Raw genomic sequence first — 21,659 nt, forward strand, 5'->3', positions numbered from 1 at the left:
TGGAATCATAAAAACAAGTCTTACAAAAGCCTTGGGGTATGATTCCAACATGTTTGACACCAACCATGGCCATATTCAGAGTTACCATTGTGAAGCTGTACGTAGGTAGAGACCTATGTCCATTGCACACGTAAAATGGCGTTCCCACACTCACGAAGTCTGGGAAAATGGTCCTGGACAACATGGGGGGCACCTCTGCTAGTGCAGGGGTGCCCTCACACACAGGTACTCTGCACCCAGCCTTCAAGGTCGGAAGGCCTGACACATAGGTGACTTATAAGTGACCTGGTGCAGTGTAAATGGCAGTGAAAGGGTGCATGCACCATTTCATACAAGCTGCAATGGCAGTCCTGTAGAAGCCTTTGTATGGGCTCCCGATGGGTGGCAAAAGAAATTCTGCACCCATAGGGATCCCCTGGAACCCTAATGCCCTTGGTACCTAGGTAGCATATACTGTGGATTTATAAGGGAGCACCAGTATGCCAGTTATGAGAGGAATACTGTGTTAGCAGTATCCAACAACCAAATTTAAATGGAGAGAGCATAACTACTGGGGTCCTGATTAGCAGGATCCCAGTAGACACAGTCAAAAACAGGCCAAGAATTGGGGTAACCATGCAAGAAAGAGGCTACTTTCTCACACATGCTTCATGTTGTATTGTTTTTTTTCTATCACTCTATAAGATTACTTATATTATGATACTGTTACTATAAGTTATATTACTTATATTATTTCCACCATTACTATTGGATATTACTCATATTATGATACCGGTATTATAAGTGATGTTACTTATAGTATGATACCGTTACTATAAGTGATATTACTTATATTATGGTACCGTTACTATAGGTGTTATTACTTATATTATGATACCATTACTATAAGTGATACTACCTATATTATGATACTATTACTATAAGTGATATTACTTATATTATGATACCATTACTATAAGTGATATTACTTATATTATGATACCATTACAATAAGTGATATTACTTATATTCTGATACCGTTTGTATAAGTGATATTACTCATTTTATGATACAATTACTAAATGTGATATTAATTATATTATGATACTGTTACTACAAGTGATATTACTTATATTATGACACTATTACTATATGTGATACTTAAATCATGATACCATTACTATAAGCGATATTACTTATTTTATGATACAATTACTATATGTGATATTAATTATATTATGATACTGTTACTATAAGTGATATTACTTATATTATGACACTATTACTATATGTGATATTACCTATATTATGATACCATTACTTTAAGTGATATTACTTATATTATGATGCTATTACTATAAGTGATATTACTTAAATTATGATACCATAACTATAGGTGATAATACTTACATTATGATGCAATTACTATAAGTGATATCACTTATATGATGATACTATTACTATATTTGTTATCACTGATATCATCGTACTTTTAATAACTGATATTTCTTATATTATTACACTATTACTATAAGAGATATTTGATTGTGTGTAAAATAACTGTATGTTTACAAAGAATAAATGCAGGGAGCAGATGTTACTTATATTATGATATTATTACTTTACATGATATTACTTATATAATGATACCGTTACTATACGTGATATTACTTATATTGTGATACTAATACTATATGTGATGTTTCTGATAGTATGACACTATTACTATATGTGATATTACTTATATTATGATACTATTGCTATAAGTGATAATACTTATATTACTATATGTGATATTAATTATATTATAAGTGATATTACTTATATTATGATAGTATTTCTAAAAGTGATATTTGATTATGTGTAAAATAACTGCGTGTTTACAAAGAAAAAATGCAGGGTGCAGATGTTACATTGAACATACAATATTAACCATTTTTTTGTTTTATTTCATCTTATTGGTAGTTTTATGTTGCAGGCACTATTCATCCTCTGACATCCAGAACAAGTTTCCCAGTATTTAACATCTATCTAATGTGAGGCTTTAGGAAGCCAGTTTTTCACATACCGGTCCTGTTGGAAAACTCCCCATCGGCACAGGGCACACAGTAAAAGCAGCAGACAGGCTTCCCTTCTCTTGGGGCTTTACGGGACCCTGGGAGGCAGCTCTCACTGCAGACCGAGCGAGGAGCCTGTGAAGTGAAGTAGAATCAAGAAGAAACTGTGCTTAATTTGTTCAGTGGTAGCCCACCATGCATCCTTCACCACAAGCACTAATGTCTGTTTCTACTCATTTGCTTAGTCACAACATGGTAAAATATTCATTTTAGTTTATATGATTTTTTTAATTGATTTTAGTATGCCTTACAAAGATTTGGCACATTTGGACATCATTGAGAGTCATCAATTTAATATTCATTGTTTGGCTGAAACTTCGGATATGTATGGTTTAAAAATGTGCTGTGTGGGGTAAAACATGCTAATATTTGAAATGTGTTCTATGCAGCAATACATATGTTATAAATCAAATTTTAATTTAATTTCTCATTGTAAGGAAGCTAAACACGAATTCTTGAATGTGATTTTGTTTTGACTATACTAGGTTTAACAAGACACTTATAAGAAAAGAAAAGGCATGCAATGTGGACGGTATATGATTGTGCTAACAGGGTTCTGACTTTACTATGTTAATTTTCACACAGTGAGGAATCTTTTTCACACATTTGCATCAAGAAAGGGCCTGCAAGGGTAAGCTGTATATACGTTCATAACGTGAGAGTGAACTCAATTCTTGCCTACTCAGCGGCCGGGTCCCTCTGTCGCAATGGTGACAGATATCCCAACTGCCGAAATCAAAATCTTAGGAGATAAAATGGAGTTTCGATTTTGGTGGACGGGATATCTGTCACTGTTGTGATGAATGCAGCACACATAGAAAGAGGAACTAACGAGGAGAAAAATAAATACTTCTCCAAGTTACGTCTCCCCTGAGAAGTTGTATCTTTTTGGTGCATTCCCTGATCTCCCACTTCTGGTAAATCAAGGAATATGTCATTAACAACTGGAGTTGTGAAGGAGCACTCATTCATCCACCATAGAACGCCTTCTTAGGGCAGAGTAAGGCAACCCCGCGATTTGAGCTCTGTTGCCCTACTTCAGATTAATGGAGCCACTCATGGCCACACAGAGTGGCCATGCATGGCTTCATAAATCTCTAGTTTAAGTTGTGTCGCACTTGCATTACAATGTGTGGTACAAGTGAGACACAACAAGGATCATAAATATGCCCCTGAGTGCCTAGACTGAATATACTTAGCAGTGTGTGTTCCGCAGCTTGTTACTCAGTTTAAACTTTAAAAGTGGTGCAATGCTTCTGACAGGATGAAACTGTTGATTTTAAGTTAAAATAGTTGAAATTGTCCCCACCTTACTGCCATTAGTTGAATGTCTGAAGAACATTAGACTGACCTGATTCTTCTGGTCACCGCTAACATGCCATTTAATGGCGCTCTCATTGATGATAAGTTGTTGCCCTGGTTGTGCTGTGAGATCTAAATATCCAACCTTAACAACTTCCAAGACATTTGTGCCTTTGTAAGCCCAGTTTAGAATGTCATACTTTGCTGGTACTTGCCCTTTGTCATCGAAAAAAATGTCATGCCCAGAAGAAGTCTTAAAATGTATCTTCTGGAGGAACCTGTTCACCTGAAACACAAAACACAAGATCAGTAGGTCACATTCAGGTCTCACAGTGTGGCATCCAATTTTTTTAAATAATTGAGACCAAAATAAAGGATGACAGCGACATTCAGGTGCGAATTCTAGAACATACCCAAGTTGTTTAGTTACTAATAATTTACACCTAACTGAGACTGTGAGAAAGGCACTCCTAAAAATTGTAAACAGACTCTTGGTCATATCTTCACAAGACTCCGGCATCGCAGCATCCTTAGATCAAGGAATGAACTCATGTCCAGACATCAAACAATATTCATTAAGAATGCATAATTCCCATTCCAAAACATAGATGTAAAAACCTAACTACATGTTGATGGTTTCATTCTTTAGGCCATATTCTAAGTCTCTCTGATCAAGCTTTCCTCATGGAACTAAAAGCCAGATGCATGTAGCTTAAGGTTTGCGTTTTTTTAACAGTATATTTTTGTGATTCGCTATTAGTAAATCACAAGCTGCTATGTACAACAGAGTATTTAATATTGTTTGCAATTTCCAAATGGGTCGCAAGACACCTGCCTCATTAATATTCATGAGGAAGGTCACAATATGCGACCCATATGGGAATGGCCACAATCACAGGGATTGTGGCCTGCTGGGGTCAGCAGACCACCATGTCAGTGATTGATTTTAAATAAAGCTGTGAGAAAGTAGCCTCTTTCTAGCCTGGTTACCCCCACTTTTGGCCTGTTTGTGAGTGTATGTCAGGGTGTTTTCACTGTCTCACTGGGATCCTGCCAGCCAGGGCCCAGTGCTCATAGTGAAAACCCTATGTTTTCAGTATGTTTGTTATGTGTCACTGGGACCCTGCTAGCCAGGACCCCAGTGCTCATAAATTTGTGACCTACATGTATGTGTTCCCTGTGTGGTGCCTAACTGTCTCACTGAGGCTCTGCTAACCAGAACCTCAGTGGTTATACTCTCTCATTTCTTTCCAAATTGTCACTAACAGGCTAGTGACCAATTTCACAAATTCACATTGGCATACTGGAACACCCTTATAATTCCCTAGTATATGGAACTGAGGTACCCAGGGTATTGGGGTTCCAGGAGATCCCAATGGGCTGCAGCATTTCTTTTGCCACCCATAGGGAGCTCTGACAATTCTTACACAGGCCTGCCACTGCAGCCTGAGTGAAATAATGCACACATTATTTCACAGCCATTTTCACTGCACTTAAGTAACTTATAAGTCACCTATATGTCTAACCTTTACTTAGTAAAGGTTGGTTGCTAACTTACTTAGTGTGAGGGCACCCTGGCACTAGGGAAGGTGCTCCCACATCGTTCAGGGCAAATTCCCCGGACTTTGTGAGTGCGGGGACACCATTACACGAGTGCACTACACATAGGTCACTCCTATATGTAGCTTCACAATGGTAACTCCGAATATGGCCATGTAACATGTCTAAGATCATGGAATTGCCCCCTCTATGCCATCCTGGCATTGTTGGCACAATCCCATGATCCCACGGGTCTGTAGCACAGACCCGGGTACTGCCAAACTGCCTTTTCAGGGGCTTCACTGCAGCTGCTGCCGCTGCTAACCCCTCAGACAGGTTTCTGCCCTCCTGGGGTCCAGCCAGGCTTGGCCCAGGAAGGCAGAACAAAGGACTTCCTCAGAGAGAGGGTGTTACACCCTCTCCCTTTGGAAAAAGGTGTTAAGGCAGGGGAGGAGTAGCCTCCCACAGCCTCTGGAAATGCTTTCATGGGCACAGATGGTGCCCTTTTCTGCATAAGCCAGTCTACACCGGTTCAGGGACCCCTTAGCCCTGCTCTGGCGCGAAACTGGACAAAGGAAAGGGGAGTGACGACTCCCCTGACCTGCACCTCCCATGGGAGGTGTCCAGAGCTCCTCCAGTGTGCTCCAGACCTCTGCCATCTTGGAAACAGAGGTGCTGCTGGCACACTGGACTGCTCTGAGTGGCCAGTGCCACCAGGTGACGTCAGAGACTCCTTCTGATAGGCTCCTTCAGGTGTTGCTAGCCTATCCTCTCTCCTAGGTAGCCAAACCCTCTTTTCTGGCTATTTAGGTTCTCTGTCTCTAGGGAAACTTTAGATAACGAATGCAAGAGCTCATCAGAGTTCCTCTGCATCTCTCTCTTCACCTTCTGCCAAGGAATCGACTGCTGACCGTGCTGGAAGCCTGCAACACTGCAACAAAGTAGCAAAGACGACTACTGCAACTCGGTAACGCTGATCCTGCCGCCTTCTCGACTGTTTTCCTGGTGGTGCATGCTGTGGGGGTAGTCTGCCTCCTCTCTGCACTAGAAGCTCCGAAGAAATCTCCCGTGGGTCGACGGAATCTTCCCCCTGCAACCGCAGGCATCAAAAAGCTGCATTACCGGTCCCTTGGGTCTCCTCTCAGCACGAAGAGCGAGGTCCCTCGAATCCAGCAACTCTGTCCAAGTGACTCCCACAGTCCAGTGACTCTTCAGTCCAAGTTTGGTGGAGGTAAGTCCTTGCCTCACCTCGCTAGACTGCATTGCTGGGAACCGCAACTTTTGCAGCTACTCCGGCCCCTGTGCACTTCCGGCAGAAATCCTTTGTGCACAGCCAAGCCTGGGTCCACGGCACTCTAACCTGCATTGCACGACTTTCTAAGTTGGTCTCCGGCGACGTGGGACTCCTTTGTGTAACTTCGGGTGAGCACTGTTTCACGCATCATTGTAGTGCCTGTTTCTGGCACTTCTCCGGGTGCTACCTGCTGCTGAGAGGGCTCCTTGTTTTGCTCGTCGTACCCTCTACCTCCTGTTCCAATTTGCTACCTCCTGGTCCCTCCTGGGCTACAGCAGCGTCCAAAAACGCTAAAAGCACGATTTGCAGCTAGCAAGGCTTGTTTGCATTCTTTTGGCGGGAAAATACTTCTGCACGACTTTCCACGGTGAGGGGGATCCGTCCACCAAAGGGGAAGTCTCTAGCCCTTTTCGTTCCTGCAGAAACCTCAGCTTCTTCTGTCCAGTAGAAGCTTCTTTGCACCCACAGCTGGCATTTCCTGGGCATATGCCCATCTCCGACTTGCTTGTGACTTTTGGACTTGGTCCCCTTGTTCCACAGGTACCCCAGATTGGAAATCCATCGTTGTTGCATTGTTGGTTTGTGTCTTTCCTGAATAAATCTATTGCCTGAAGCAGTAGGAGGGTCAAGGGGGCCAACTATGTCAACCACTACCCTTTCAAAGGGAACCCCAACCACAGGCAGTGGAATAAGGGGTGCCTTTGGAGTGCCACCTGTCTTGCCACTGGCTTGACAGGTTTCACAGGACTTACAAAATTCTTTTGTGTCCTCAGACATCCTAGGCCAATGAAAGAAGGGAACAAGCCTGTCCCAAGTTTTCATTTGTCCTAGGTGCCCAGCTAGGGGAATGTCGTGGGCAAGAGTTAGGAGGAACTTTCTGTACTCCTGAGGAATCACTAATCTCCTGGCAGATCCAGGTTTAGGATCCCTTGCCTCAGTGTACAAGAGGTTGTCCTCCCAGTAAACTCTGTGAGAGTCACTGACATCCCCATTAGCCTGTTTGACAGCTTGCTGTCTTAGACCCTCTAATGTGGGACAGGTTTGCTGTGCCACACTCAGCTCCTCCCTGGCAGGCCCCCCTTCACCCAAAAGCTCAGCAGTGTCTGCTTCAAGCTCCTCTGGTGTAGGTTCTGCACAGGGAGGGAATTCTTCTTCCTCAGAAGTTGAATCCACTGTAGAGGGAGGGATAGGTGGAAGTGGTTTGCTTCTACTAGCCCTAGCTTTAGGGAGCACTTGGTCCATTGTTCCAGGATCCAAGCTTCCCTGTCCTTTTTGCTTTTTGGCCTGAGCCCTGGTTAAAGCAAAAATATGCCCTGGGATGCCCAGCATTGCTGCATGGGCCTCCAACTCCACATCTGACCAAGCTGATGTCTCCAAATCATTTCCTAGTAGACAGTCTACAGGTAAATCTGTGGCTACCACAACTTTCTTTGGACCAGTAATCCCCCCCCCCCCAGTTGAGATTAACAACAGCCATGGGGTGGCTAAGTGTGTTGTTGTGAGCATCGGTTACTTGGTACTGGTGACCAAGTAGGTGTTGTTCAGGGTGGACCAGTTTCTCTATGACCATAGTCATACTGGCACCAGTGTCCCTGTAGGCCTGAACCTCAACACCATTTATTAGGGGTAGCTGCTTGAACTTATCCATATTAAGGGGACAAGCAACTAAGGTGGCTAAATCAATAGCCCCCTCAGAGACTAACTCAGCCTCTGTGGCCTCCCTAACAAGGCCAACCCCAACTAAGTTACCAATAGTGAGCCCAGCTACTCCCTTGGATTGGCTATTAGTAGGTTTGCTCCCACCACCACTGCTATTACTAGGGGCACTAGGTGTAGCAGTAGGGGTTGTAGTGGTAGGAGGCTTGGTGCTTTTCTTTGGGCAACTGGGATCAGTTGTCCAATGGCCTTTTATTTTACATAAATAGCACCATGGTTTCTTTACTTGATTTTGATTTGAAGAGGATTTGGGCCCACCACCCCCACCAGAGTGTTTTTGTGGGCCTGATGAAGACTCATTTTTAGATTTGTCCCCACCCTTGTCAGAAGACTTACCATCCTTCTTTTTGTTGCCATCTTTGTCACCCCCTGTATGAACTTTTCTGTTCACCCTTGTTCTGACCCATTTGTCTGCCTTTTTTCCCAATTCTTGGTGAGAGGTCAGATCAGAGTCCATCAAGTACTGGTGCAACAAATCAGACACACAATTATTAAGAATATGCTCTCTCAGGATCAAGTTATACAGGCTTTCATAGTCAGTAACCTTACTGCCATTTAACCACCCCTCCAAGGCCTTCACTGAATGGTCAATGAAATCAACCCAGTCTTGTGAAGACTCCTTTTTGGTCTCTCTGAACTTTATCCTGTATTGTTCAGTGGTTAAGCCATAACCATCCAGCAGTGCATTCTTAAGAACTGTAAAATTATTGGCATCACTTTCTTTCACAGTAAGGAGCCTATCCCTACCTTTTCCACTAAATGATAGCCATAGGATTGCAGCCCACTGCCTTTGAGGGACATCCTGTACAACACAGGCCCTCTCAAGTGCAGCAAACCACTTGTTAATGTCATCCCCCTCCTTATAAGGGGGAACTATCTTGTGCAGATTCCTGGAATCATGCTCTTTTACAGGATGACTATGGGGAATACTGCTGCTGCCACCATGGGTATCTAAACCCAACTTCTGTCTTTCCTTCTCTATTTCTATAGACTGTCTATCCAAATCCAGCTGTTGCTTTTTAAGCTTCAGTCTGGTTTGTTCCACCCTTAACTTATTGAGTTCCCTTTCTATCAATCTGTCATCAGGGTTGGTGGGAGGGACATTCCTAGATACAGAGGTATGATGGGAATGAACAGAAGGAGACCTGTTCCTTACAGAGGGCACCCTAACAGCTTGGCTGACAGTGTAATGTGAGAGCACATCATCTGTATGATGTGACTCCACCTCAGTAACAACTATGCTAGACTGTCTTGTAATGGGCAGGCTAAGAAGTTTCTTTCCTGAATCTTTTCCTGGGGGAGTCCCTGGATCAGATTGGGAACCATTAGCTACTTTTTCAACAGATGGGGAACTTTTAGCCTTATCTTGTTCTCTAAGCATGTTAAGTAATAATTCCAAGGAAGGATTCTTCCCTACACTCAAACCTCTCTCTATGCAGAGACTCTTTGCTCCTTTCCAGCTAAGGTGATCATATGCAATCTTAGACAGGTCAACATTTTGGCCCGTGCCAGACATTTTTTATAGAGAGTTAACGTGATAGAAAAAGAGAAAAAAGTTTTCAGAACTTTTTGGAAAGACAGAAAAAACTTTTTAAACTTTTAAGAACTTTTTGAAAGTTTAGAAGTACTTTTCAGCACTTTAGAAAAGAGTGAAAAGAGGAAATGAAAAACCTTTTAGTTATGTGTACACACACTGAACTTGTTTTGTATATTTTTCTCTTATGAAAAGTACAATGACAAGAGTGGTAAGTAGTCTCAAAGCACTTATCCCACCGCTGGCTTGTAGTGAGTACCAAGAGGTACTTGCACCTTGCGCCAGGCCCAGTTATCCCTTATTAGTGTGTAGGGTGTCTAGCAGCTTAGGCTGATAGATAATGGTAGCTTAGCAGAGCAGCTTAGGCTGAACTAGGAGACCTGTGAAGCTACCACAGTACCACAAGTGTCACTTGCACAATATCATTAGAAAACACAATACACAGTTATACTAAAAATAAAGGTACTTTATTTTTATGACAATATGCCAAAGTATCTCAGAGTGTACCCTCAGAGTGAGGATAGCAAAAATACACAAGTTATATGTACACAGTACTAAAAATATGCAGTTTAGTCTTAGAAAACAGTGCAAACAATGTATAGTTACAATATAATGCAATGGGGACACATAGGGATAGGGGCAACACAAACCATATACTCCAAAAGTGGAATGCGAACCACAAATGGACCCTAAGCCTATGTGACCTTGTAGAGGGTCGCTGGGACTATTAGAAAATAGTGAGAGTTAGAAAATTAGCCCTCCCCAAGACCCTGAAAAGTGAGTGCAAAGTGCACTAAAGTTCCCCCAAAGACAAAGAAGTCGTGATAGAGGAATAATGCAGGAAAGACACAAACCAGCAATGCAACAACTGTGGATTTCCAATCTAGGGTACCTGTGGAACAAGGGGACCAAGTCCAAAAGTCACAAGCAAGTCGGAGATGGGCAGATGCCCAGGAAATGCCAGCTGCGGGTGCAAAGAAGCTTGAACTGGACAGAAGAAGCTGAGGTTTCTGCAGGAACGAAAAAGGCTAGAGACTTCCCCTTTGGTGGACGGATCCCTCTCGCCGTGGAGAGTCGTGCAGAAGTGTTTTCCCGCCGAAAGAACGCCAACAAGCCTTGCTAGCTGCAAATCGTGCATTTGGCGTTTTTGGACGCTGCTGGGGCCCACGAGGGACCAGGAGGTCGCAAATTGGACCTGAAGAGAGAGGGGACGTCGAGCAAGACAAAGAGCACTCACTGAAGCAGGTAGCTCCCGGAGAAGTGCCAGGAACAGGCACTACGAGGATGCGTGAAACGGTGCTCGCCGAAGTTGCACAAAGGAGTCCCACGTCGCCGGAGACCAACTTAGAAAGTCGTGCAATGCAGGTTTGAGTCCTGTGGACCCAGGCTTGGCTGTGCACGAAGGATTTCCGCCGGAAGGGCACAGGGGCCGGAGTAGCTGCAAAGTCGCGGTTCCCAGCAATGCAGCCCAGCGAGGTGAGGCAAGGACTTACCTCCACCAAACTTGGACTGAAGAGTCACTGGACTCTGGGGGTCACTTGGACAGAGTTGCTGGATTCGAAGGACCTCGCTCGTTGTGCTGAGAGGAGACCCAAGGGACCGGTAATGCAGCTTTTTGGTGCCTGCGGTTGCAGGGGGAAGATTCCGTCGACCCACGGGAGATTTCTTCGGAGCTTCTGGTGCAGAGAGGAGGCAGGCTACCCCCACAGCATGCACAAGCAGGAAAACAGTCGAGAAGGCGGCAGGATCAGCGTTACAGAGTTGCAGTAGTCGTCTTTGCTACTATGTTGCAGGTTTGCAGGCTTCCAGCGCGGTCAGCGGTCGTTTCCTTATCAGAAGGTGAAGAGAGAGATGCAGAGGAACTCGGCTGAGCTCATGCATTCGTTATCTGCAGTTTCCCCAGAGACAGAGACCCTAAATAGCCAGAAAAGAGGGTTTGGCTACCAAGGAGAGAGGATAGGCTACTAACACCTGAAGGAGCCTATCAGCAGGAGTCTCTGACGTCACCTGGTGGCACTGGCCACTCAGAGCAGTCCAGTGTGCCAGCAGCACCTCTGTTTCCAAGATGGCAGAGGTCTGGAGCACACTGGAGGAGCTCTGGACACCTCCCAGGGGAGGTGCAGGTCAGGGGAGTGGTCACTCCCCTTTCCTTTGTCCAGTTTCGCGCCAGAGCAGGGGCTAAGGGGTCCCTGAACCGGTGTAGACTGGCTTATGCAGAATTGGGCACATCTGTGCCCAAGAAAGCGTTTCCAGAGGCTGGGGGAGGCTACTCCTCCCCTGCCTTCACACCATTTTCCAAAGGGAGAGGGTGTCACACCCTCTCTCAGAGGAAGTTCTTTGTTCTGCCATCCTGGGCCAGGCCTGGCTGGACCCCAGGAGGGCAGATGCCTGTCTGAGGGGTTGGCAGCAGCAGCAGCTGCAGTGAAACCCCAGGAAGGGCAGTTTGGCAGTACCAGGGTCTGTGCTACAGACCACTGGGATCATGGGATTGTGCCAACTATGCCAGGATGGCATAGAGGGGGCAATTCCATGATCATAGACATGTTACATGGCCATATTCGGAGTTACCATTGTGAAGCTACATATAGGTAGTGACCTATATGTAGTGCACGCGTGTAATGGTGTCCCCGCACTCACAAAGTTCAGGGAATTGGCTCTGAACAATGTGGGGGCACCTGGGCTAGTGCCAGGGTGCCCTCACACTAAGTAACTTTGCACCTAACCTTTACCAGGTAAAGGTTAGACATATAGGTGACTTATAAGTTACTTAAGTGCAGTGTAAAATGGCTGTGAAATAACGTGGACGTTATTTCACTCAGGCTGCAGTGGCAGGCCTGTGTAAGAATTGTCAGAGCTCCCTATGGGTGGCAAAAGAAATGCTGCAGCCCATAGGGATCTCCTGGAACCCCAATACCCTGGGTACCTCAGTACCATATACTAGGGAATTATAAGGGTGTTCCAGTAAGCCAATGTGAATTGGTAAAAATGGTCACTAGCCTGTCAGTGACAATTTGGAAAGAAATGAGAGAGCATAACCACTGAGGTTCTGGTTAGCAGAGCCTCAGTGAGACAGTTAGGCACCACACAGGGAACATATACATGCACACCTATGAGCACTGGGGCCCTGTGTGACAGGGTCCCAGCGACACATACATATAGGCCACAAACCTATGAGCACTGGGGTCCTGACCAGCAGGATCCCAGTGACACATAACAACCATACTGAAAACATAGTGTTTTCACTATGAGCACTGAGGCCTGGCTATCAGGATCCCAGTGAGACAGTGAAAACAGTGACAAACACCCTGACATACACTCACAAACAGGCCAAAAGTGAGGGTAACAAGGCTAGAAAGAGGCTACCTTCTCACACAACCCCCCCCCCAAACAAAGGACAATAAGGCTAACCTTGGCCAGTTGAGACTTTATTGTCTAAGTTGTGATAAGTAGAGAGTAGCTCTGCAATAGACTGGTTACTCACTTTATCATCCACTATATGGTTACTTCCCTGTGGGGATGTAAACCACCCTGTTTGAAGTTTTTTAGCTAAGCAACAATGTGAAGATGTATTTTCAGAGTTTCTATCAGTAAGTTTTAGTTTAGAGCAATGGGAATTGTCCACTGAACCTATTTGTAGTGATGGAAATGCCAGACAGGGATGCTGTCTCAATAAAGCCATAGCTGGGCAAAAACTTTGTCCATTTGGCTGGAAGAGAGAACAGGGATGCTGTTTCTCTTGAGTTGGAGCAGGGCAGGGATGCTGTCCTAGGAGCTCCACACTAGGGCAGGGATGCTGTCCTAAGTGTTGTGAGGCAGTGCAGGGTTTCTGCACTAAAGTTTCTCTGGGAGGGTTGGAGGGATGCTCCATGTTAACTAAAATGGTGCTCTTTTTGTCACCAATGTTAGTTATCCCACAGAGAGGTACTTCTACCTCAGGGAGTGCAGCTTTGCCAGCTGATGATTCCCTTGGAACAGGTGCCACCCCAGGAGAGGTTTCTCCCACCACAGGAATGGTATCCCGAATGGTAGGGTGGTTAGGGGATACTGTGATACCCTTTTTACCTGTTGATGGAGAGGGATCCTGAGTTTTCAGGCCTTCTCTCCTTTGGTTTTTCATTTCAGTAGAAATGAGAGGGAACAATTCCTCAGGGATGCCCAGCATGGCTGCATGGGCATAAAACTCTATATCAGCCCAACCTGAGGCCTCTAGGTCATTACCTAAGAGACAGTCTACAGGCAAGCTAGGTGATACCACCACCTGCTTAGGGCCAGTAACTCCACCCCAACTAAACTGAATTATAGCTAAGGGAAGAAACTTAGTGGAGTTATGGACATCAATAATCTTATACTGTTGTCCAATGATGTGTTGATCAGGGTGCACTAGGTTTTCAGTCACCAAAGTGAAACTGGCACCTGTGTCCCTGTAGGCCAAGGCCTCAACACCATTTATTGTAACTGTCTGCCTGTACTTATCCATTGTAAGGGGACAAGCAGCCAGTGTGGCAAGGCCAGTGCCACTAGGTGTGACAGAAACTGTCTTGGGACTGATGACATCAGTTTCCACTATGGACCCATAAGTGAACCCAACTACACCCTTTGCTTGACTGTTGCCAGCAGTCCCACCACTAGTACCACTACTGCTAGGGGCACTAGAGCTTGATGTATTAGTGGTGGTAGGCTCAGGGGATTTACCTGGACAGGACTTATCCCCTGGCCTATGGCCTCTATTTTTACACACAAAGCACCAAGGCTTTTTAATGTGTGCAGGTTGGGAAGAAGAGGAAGAATTTGTTTTATCCCCACCCTCTGAAGAGTGTTTAAGATTTGAAGTGGGATCTTTGGTTTTACCCTTATCCCCATGCTTATCTTGAGATTTTTCACCATCTTTCTTCTTATTGCCATCTTTGTCACCCCCTGTATGAACTTTTCTGTTCACCCTTGTTCTGACCCATTTGTCTGCCTTCTTTCCCAATTCTTGGGGAGAGGTCAGGTCAGAGTCCACCAAGTACTGGTGCAACAAATCAGACACACAATTGTTAAGAATATGCTCTCTCAGGATTAAGTTATACAGGCTGTCATAATCAGTAACTTTACTGCCATGTAACCACCCCTCCAAGGCCTTCACTGAATGGTCAATGAAATCAACCCAGTCTTGTGAAGACTCCTTTTTGGTCTCTCTGAACTTTATCCTGTATTGTTCAGTGGTTAAGCCATAACCATCCAGGAGTGCATTCTTAAGAACTGTAAAATTATTGGCATCACTTTCTTTCACAGTAAGGAGCCTATCCCTACCTTTTCCACTAAATGATAGCCATAGGATAGCAGCCCACTGCCTTTGAGGGACATCCTGTACAACACAGGCCCTCTCAAGTGCAGCAAACCACTTGTTAATGTCATCCCCCTCCTTGTAAGGGGGAACTATCTTGTGCAGATTCCTTGAATCATGCTCTTTTGCAGGATGACTATGAGGAATACTGCTGCTGCCACCATGGGTTTCTAAACCCAGTTTCTGTCTCTCCTTCTCTACTTCTAAAGTCTGTCTATCCAAATCCAGCTGTTGCTTCTTGAGCTTCAGTCTGGTTTGTTCCACTCTCAATCTATTGAGCTCCCTTTCTAACAATCTGTCATCAGGGTGGGTGGGAGGGACATGCCTTGAAACAGAAGTATGGTGAGAATGGACAGAAGGAGACCTGTCCATTACAGAAGACACCCTAACAGCTTGGCTAACAGAAACATCACTACCAGTATGGTGAGAATAAATGCTTTTGCTATGATGTAAGACAACACTATTTATATTGTGTGGCTCATCATCATTACCAACTATGCTAGACTGTCTAGTAATGGGCAGGCTAGGAAGTTTCTTTCCTGAATCTTTTCCTGGGGGAGTCCCTGGATCTGATTGAGAACCATTAGCTACTTTTTCTACAGATTGGGCACTTATGGCCTTATCCTGTACTCTAAGCATGTTAATTAACAGTTCTAAGGAAGGATTCTTCCCTACACTCAAACCTCTCTCTATGCAGAGATTCCTTGCTCCTTTCCAGCTAAGGTGATCATATGCAAGTTTGGACAGATCAACATTTTGGCCTGTGCCAGACATTTTTTAGAGAGAGTTAAAGTGATAGTAAAAGATAAAAAGTTTGTCAGAGCTTTTAGAAAGACAGAGAAAAAAACTTTTAAAACTTTTTAGAACTTTTTAGAAAGTTAGAAGTACTTTTCAGCACTTAGAAAAGAGTGAAAAGAGGAAATGCAAAACTTTTTGGCTATGTGTATATACACTGACCTTGTTTTGTATATTTTTCTCTTATGAAAAGTACAATGACAAGAGTGGTAAGTAGTCTCAAAGCACTTATCCCACCGCTGCACAACCAATGTAGGAGGCTGGACTGGCTTGTAGTGAGTACCAAGGGGTACTTGCACCTTGCACCAGGCCCAGTTATCCCTTATTAGTGTATAGGGTGTCTAGCAGCTTAGGCTGATAGATAATGGTAGCTTAGCAGAGCAGCTCAGGCTGAACTAGGAGACGTGTGAAGCTACTACAGTACCACTTAGTGTCATATGCACAGTATCATAAGAAAACACAATACACAGTTATACTAAAAATAAAGGTACTTTATTTTTATGACAATATGCCAAAGTATCTTAGAGTGTACCCTCAGTGAGATGATTGGAAATATACACAAGATATATATACACAATAGCAAAAATATGCAATATAGTCTTAGAAAACAGTGCAAACAATGTATAGTTACAATAGGATGCAATGGGGAAACATAGGGATAGGGGCAACACAAACCATATACTCCAAAAGTGGAATGCGAACCACGAATGGACCCCAAACCTATGTGACCTTGTAGAGGGTCGCTGGGACTATTAGAAAATAGTGAGAGTTAGAAAAATAACCCTCCCCAAGACCCTGAAAAGTGAGTGCAAAGTGCACTAAAGTTCCCCTAAGGACAAAGTAGTTGTGTTAGAGGAATAATGCAGGAAAGACACAAACCAGCAATGCAACAACTGTGGATTTCCAATCTAGGGTACCTGTGGAACAAGGGGACCAAGTCCAAAAGTCACAAGCAAGTCGGAGATGGGCAGATGCCCAGGAAATGCCAGCTGCGGGTGCAAAGAAGCTTTGACTGGACAGAAGAAGCTGAGGTTTCTGCAGGAACGAAAATGGCTAGAGACTTCTCCTTTGGTGGAAGGATTCCTCTCGCCGTTGAGAGTCGTGCAGAAGTGTTTTCCCGCCGGAAGGACGCCAACAAGCCTTGCTAGCTGCAAATCGTGCGTTTGGCGTTTTTGGACGCTGCTGGGGCCCAGGAGGGACCAGGAGGTCGCAAATTGGACCTGAAGAGAGAGGGGACGTCGAGCAAGACAAACAGTCCTCACTGAAGCAGGTAGCACCCAGAGAAGTGCCAGAAACAGGCACTACGAGGATGCGTGAAACGATGATCGCCGAAGTTGCACAAAGGAGTCCCACGTCGCCGGAGACCAACTTAGAAAGTCGTGCAATGCAGGTTAGAGTGCCGTGGACCCAGGCTTGGCTGTGCATGAAGGATTTCCACCGGAAGTGCACAGGGGCCGGAGTAGCTGCAAAGTCGCGGTTCCCAGCAATGCAGCCCAGCGAGGTGAGGCAAGGACTTACCTACACCAAACTTGGACTGAAGAGTCACTGGACTGTGGGGGTCACTTGGACAGAGTCGCTGGATTCGATGGACCTCGCTCGTCGTGCTGAGAGGAGACCCAAGAGACCGGTAATGCAGCTTTTTGGTGCCTGCGGTTGCAGGGGGAAGATTCTGTCGACCCACGGGAGATTTCTTCGGAGCTTCTGGTGCAGAGAGGAGGCAGGCTACCCCCACAGCATGCACAAGCAGGAAAACAGTCGAGAAGGCGGCAGGATCAGCATTACAGAGTTGCAGTAGTCGTCTTCGCTACTATGTTGCAGGTTTGCAGGCTTCCAGCGCGGTCAGCGGTCGTTTCCTTATCAGAAGGTGAAGAGAGAGATGCAGAAGAACTCGGCTGAGCTCATGCATTCGTTATCTGCAGTTTCCCCAGAGACAGAGACCCTAAATAGCCAGAAAAGAGGGTTTGGCTACCTAGGAGAGAGGATAGGCTACTAACACCTGAAGGAGCCTATCAGCAGGAGTCTCTGACGTCACCTGGTGGCACTGGCCACTCAGAGCAGTCCAGTGTGCCAGCAGCACCTCTGTTTCCAAGATGGCAGAGGTCTGGAGCACACTGGAGGAGCTCTGGACACCTCCCAGGGGAGTTGTAGGTCAGGGGAGTGGTCACTCCCCTTTCCTTTGTCCAGTTTCGCGCCAGAGCAGGGGCTAAGGGGTCCCTGAACCGGTGTAGACTGGCTTATGCAGAATTGGGCACATCTGTGCCCAAGAAAGCATTTCCAGAGGCTGGGGGAGGCTACTCCTCCCCTGCCTTCAAACCATTTTCCAAAGGGAGAGGGTGTCACACCCTCTCTCAGAGGAAGTTCTCTGTTCTGCCATCCTGGGCCAGGCCTGGCTGGACCCCAGGAGGGCAGATGCCTGTCTGAGGGGTTGGCAGCAGCAGCAGCTGCAGTGAAACCCCAGGAAGGGCAGTTTGGCAGTACCAGGGTCTGTGCTACAGACCACTGGGATCATGGGATTGTGCCAACTATGCCAGGATGGCATAGAGGGGGCAATTCCATGATCATAGACATGTTACATGGCCATATTCGGAGTTACCATTGTGAAGCTACATATAGGTAGTGACCTATATGTAGTGCACGCGTGTAATGGTGTCCCTGCACTCACAAAGTTCAGGGAATTGGCTCTGAACAATGTGGGGGCACCTGGGCTAGTGCCAGGGTGCCCTCACACTAAGTAACTTTGCACCTAACCTTTACCAGGTAAAGGTTAGACATATAGGTGACTTATAAGTTACTTAAGTGCAGTGTAAAATGGCTGTGAAATAACGTGGACGTTATTTCACTCAGGCTGCAGTGGCAGGCCTGTGTAAGAATTGTCAGAGCTCCCTATGGGTGGCAAAAGAAATGCTGCAGCCCATAGGGATCTCCTGGAACCCCAATACCCTGGGTACCTCAGTACCATATACTAGGGAATTATAAGGGTGTTCCAGTAAGCCAATGTAAATTGGTAAAATTGGTCACTAGCCTGTTAGTGACAATTTGAAAGTAATGAGAGAGCATAACCACTGAGGTTCTGGTTAGCAGAGCCTCAGTGAGACAGTTAGGCACCACACAGGGAACATATACGTGCACACCTATGAGCACTGGGGCCCTGTGTGACAGGGTCCCAGCGACACATACATATAGGCCACAAACCTATGAGCACTGGGGTCCTGACCAGCAGGATCCCAGTGACACATAACAACCATACTGAAAACATAGTGTTTTCACTATGAGCACTGAGGCCTGGCTATCAGGATCCCAGTGAGACAGTGAAAACAGTGACAAACACCCTGACATACACTCACAAACAGGCCAAAAGTGGGGGTAACAAGGCTAGAAAGAGGCTACCTTCTCACAACCACTACAGCGGAAAATCCAAACAATTATTGATTGCGTTCCCCCTACTACACAGACTCAGGTGAGAGCCTTCCTAGGCCTCACTGGGTATTACAGGAGGTTCATTAAGAACTATGGCTCCATTGCAGCCCCTCTTAATGACCTCACTTCCAAGAAGATGCCTAAAAAGGTATTATGGACAGCAAACTGTCAGAAAGCTTTTGAGGAGCTGAAGCAGGCCATGTGCTCTGCACCTGTCCTGAAAAGCCCTTGTTACTCTAAAAAATTCTATGTCCAAACTGAAACATCTGAATTAGGAGTAGGGGCAGTCCTATCACAACTTAATTCTGAGGGCCAGGATCAATCTCTTGCTTTTATTAGTAGGAGGTTGACCCCTAGAGAAAAGCGTTGGTCTGCCATAGAGAGGGAGGCCTTTGCTGTGGTCTGGGCTCTGAAGAAGTTGAGGCCATACCTGTTTGGCACTCACTTCATTGTTCAGACAGACCACAAACCTCTACTTTGGCTAAAACAAATGAAAGGTGAAAATCCTAAATTGTTGAGGTGGTCCATATCCCTACAGGGAATGGACTATACAGTGGAACATAGACCTGGGAGTAGCCACTCCAATGCAGATGGACTCTCCAGATATTTCCTCTTAGACAATGAATACTCATCAGGTCATGGCTAGTCTTATTGTCCTTCGTTTGGGGGGGGGTTGTGTAGGAAAGTACCATCTTGCCTGGCATGTTAACCCCATTTTTCACTGTATATATGTTGTTTTAGTTGTATGTGTCACTAGGACCCTGTTCACCAGGGCCCCAGTGCTCATAAGTGTGCCTGAATGTGTTGCCTGTGTAGTGACTAACTGTCTCACTGAGGCTCTGCTAATCAGAACCTCAGTGGTTATGCTCTATCATTTCTTTCCAAATTGTCACTAACAGGCTAGTGACCAATTTTACCAATTTACATTGGCTTACTGGAACACCCTTATAATTCCCTAGTATATAGTACTGAGGTACCCAGGGTATTGGGTTTCAGGAGATCCCTATGGGCTGCAGCATTTCTTTTGCCACCCATAGGGAGCTCTGACAATTCTTACACAGGCCTGCCACTGCAGCCTGAGTGAAATAACGTCCACGTTATTTCACAGCCATTTTACACTGCACTTAAGTAACTTATAAGTCACCTATATGTCTAACCTTTACCTGGTAAAGGTTAGGTGCAAAGTTACTTAGTGTGAGGGCACCCTGGCACTAGCCAAGGTGCCCCCACATTGTTCAGGGCCAATTCCCTGAACTTTGTGAGTGCGGGGACACCATTACACGTGTGCACTACATATAGGTCAATACCTATATGTAGCTTCACAATGGTAACTCCAAATATGGCCATGTAACATGTCTAAGATCATGGAATTGCCCCCTCTATGCCATCCTGGCATTGTTGGCACAATTCCATGATCCCAGTGGTCTGTAGCACAGACCCTGGTACTGCCAAACTGCCTTTTCTGGGGTTTCACTGCAGCTGCTGCTGCTGCCAACCCCTCAGACAGGTTTCTGCCCCCCTGGGGTCAAGCCAGGCTTGTCCCAGGATGGCAGAACAAAGGACTTCCTCTGAGAGAGGGTGTTACACCCTCTCCCTTTGGAAAATGGTGTGAAGGCAGGGGAGGTGTAGCCTCCCCCAGCCTCTGGAAATGCTTTCTTGGGCACAGATGTGCCCAGTTCTGCATAATCCAGTCTACACCGGTTCAGGGACCCCTTAGCCCTGCTCTGGCGCGAAACTGGACAAAGGAAAGGGGAGTGACCACTCCCCTGACCTGCACCTCCCCTGGGAGGTGTCCAGAGCTCCTCCAGTGTGCTCCAGACCTCTGCCATCTTGGAAACAGAGGTGCTGCTGGCACACTGGACTGCTCTGAGTGGCCAGTGCCACCAGGTGACGTCAGAGACTCCTTTTGATAGGCTCCTTCAGGTGTTGCTAGCCTATCCTCTCTCCTAGGTAGCCAAACCCTCTTTTCTGGCTATTTAGGGTCTCTGTCTCTGGGGAAACTTTAGATAACGAATGCAAGAGCTCATCAGAGTTCCTCTGCATCTCTCTCTTCACCTTCTGCCAAGGAATCAACTGTTGACCGCGCTGGAATCCTGCAACACTGCAACAAAGTAGCAAAGACGACTACTGCAACTCTGTAACGCTGATCCTGCCGCCTTCTCGACTGTTTTCCTGGTGGTGCATGCTGTGGGGGTAGTCTGCCTCCTCTCTGCACTAGAAGCTCCGAAGAAATCTCCCGTGGGTCGATGGAATCTTCCCCCTGCAACCGCAGGCACCAAAAAGCTGCATTACCGGTCCCTTGGGTCTCCTCTCAGCACGACGAGCGAGGTCCTTCAAATCCAGCAACTCTGTCCAAGTGACTCCCACAGTCCAGTGACTCTTCAGTCCAAGTTTGGTGGAGGTAAGTCCTTGCCTCACCTCGCTAGACTGCATTGCTGGGAACCATGACTTTTGCAGCTACTCCGGCCCCTGTGCACTTCCGGCCGAAATCCTTTGTGCACAGCCAAGCCTGGGTCCACGGTACTCTAACCTGCATTGCACGACTTTCTAAGTTGGTCTCCGGCGACGTGGGACTCCTTTGTGTAACTTCGGGTGAGTACCGTTTCACGCATCCTCATAGTGCCTGTTTCTGGCACTTCT

General features: G+C 45.9%; 1 protein-coding gene across 1 annotated transcript in view; it reads right to left on the reverse strand.

Annotated features, from left to right (window-relative positions):
* Nucleotides 1-3,918, reverse strand: part of LOC138272160 (vomeronasal type-2 receptor 26-like) — a 166,432-nt gene extending 162,514 nt beyond the window's left edge. The window contains exons 1-3 of the mRNA XM_069218866.1: nucleotides 3,847-3,918; nucleotides 3,448-3,684; nucleotides 2,048-2,171 (exon numbers count right to left, since the gene is read on the reverse strand). Of these exons, the coding sequence (XP_069074967.1) occupies nucleotides 2,048-2,171; nucleotides 3,448-3,684; nucleotides 3,847-3,918 (433 nt within the window). The remainder of the gene's footprint in view (nucleotides 1-2,047; nucleotides 2,172-3,447; nucleotides 3,685-3,846) is intronic.
* Between the last annotated feature and the right edge of the window lie 17,741 nt (nucleotides 3,919-21,659).

The sequence above is a fragment of the Pleurodeles waltl genome, unplaced genomic scaffold, assembly GCF_031143425.1.
Source record: "Pleurodeles waltl isolate 20211129_DDA unplaced genomic scaffold, aPleWal1.hap1.20221129 scaffold_105, whole genome shotgun sequence".
NCBI classification, from domain to species: Eukaryota; Metazoa; Chordata; class Amphibia; order Caudata; family Salamandridae; genus Pleurodeles; species Pleurodeles waltl.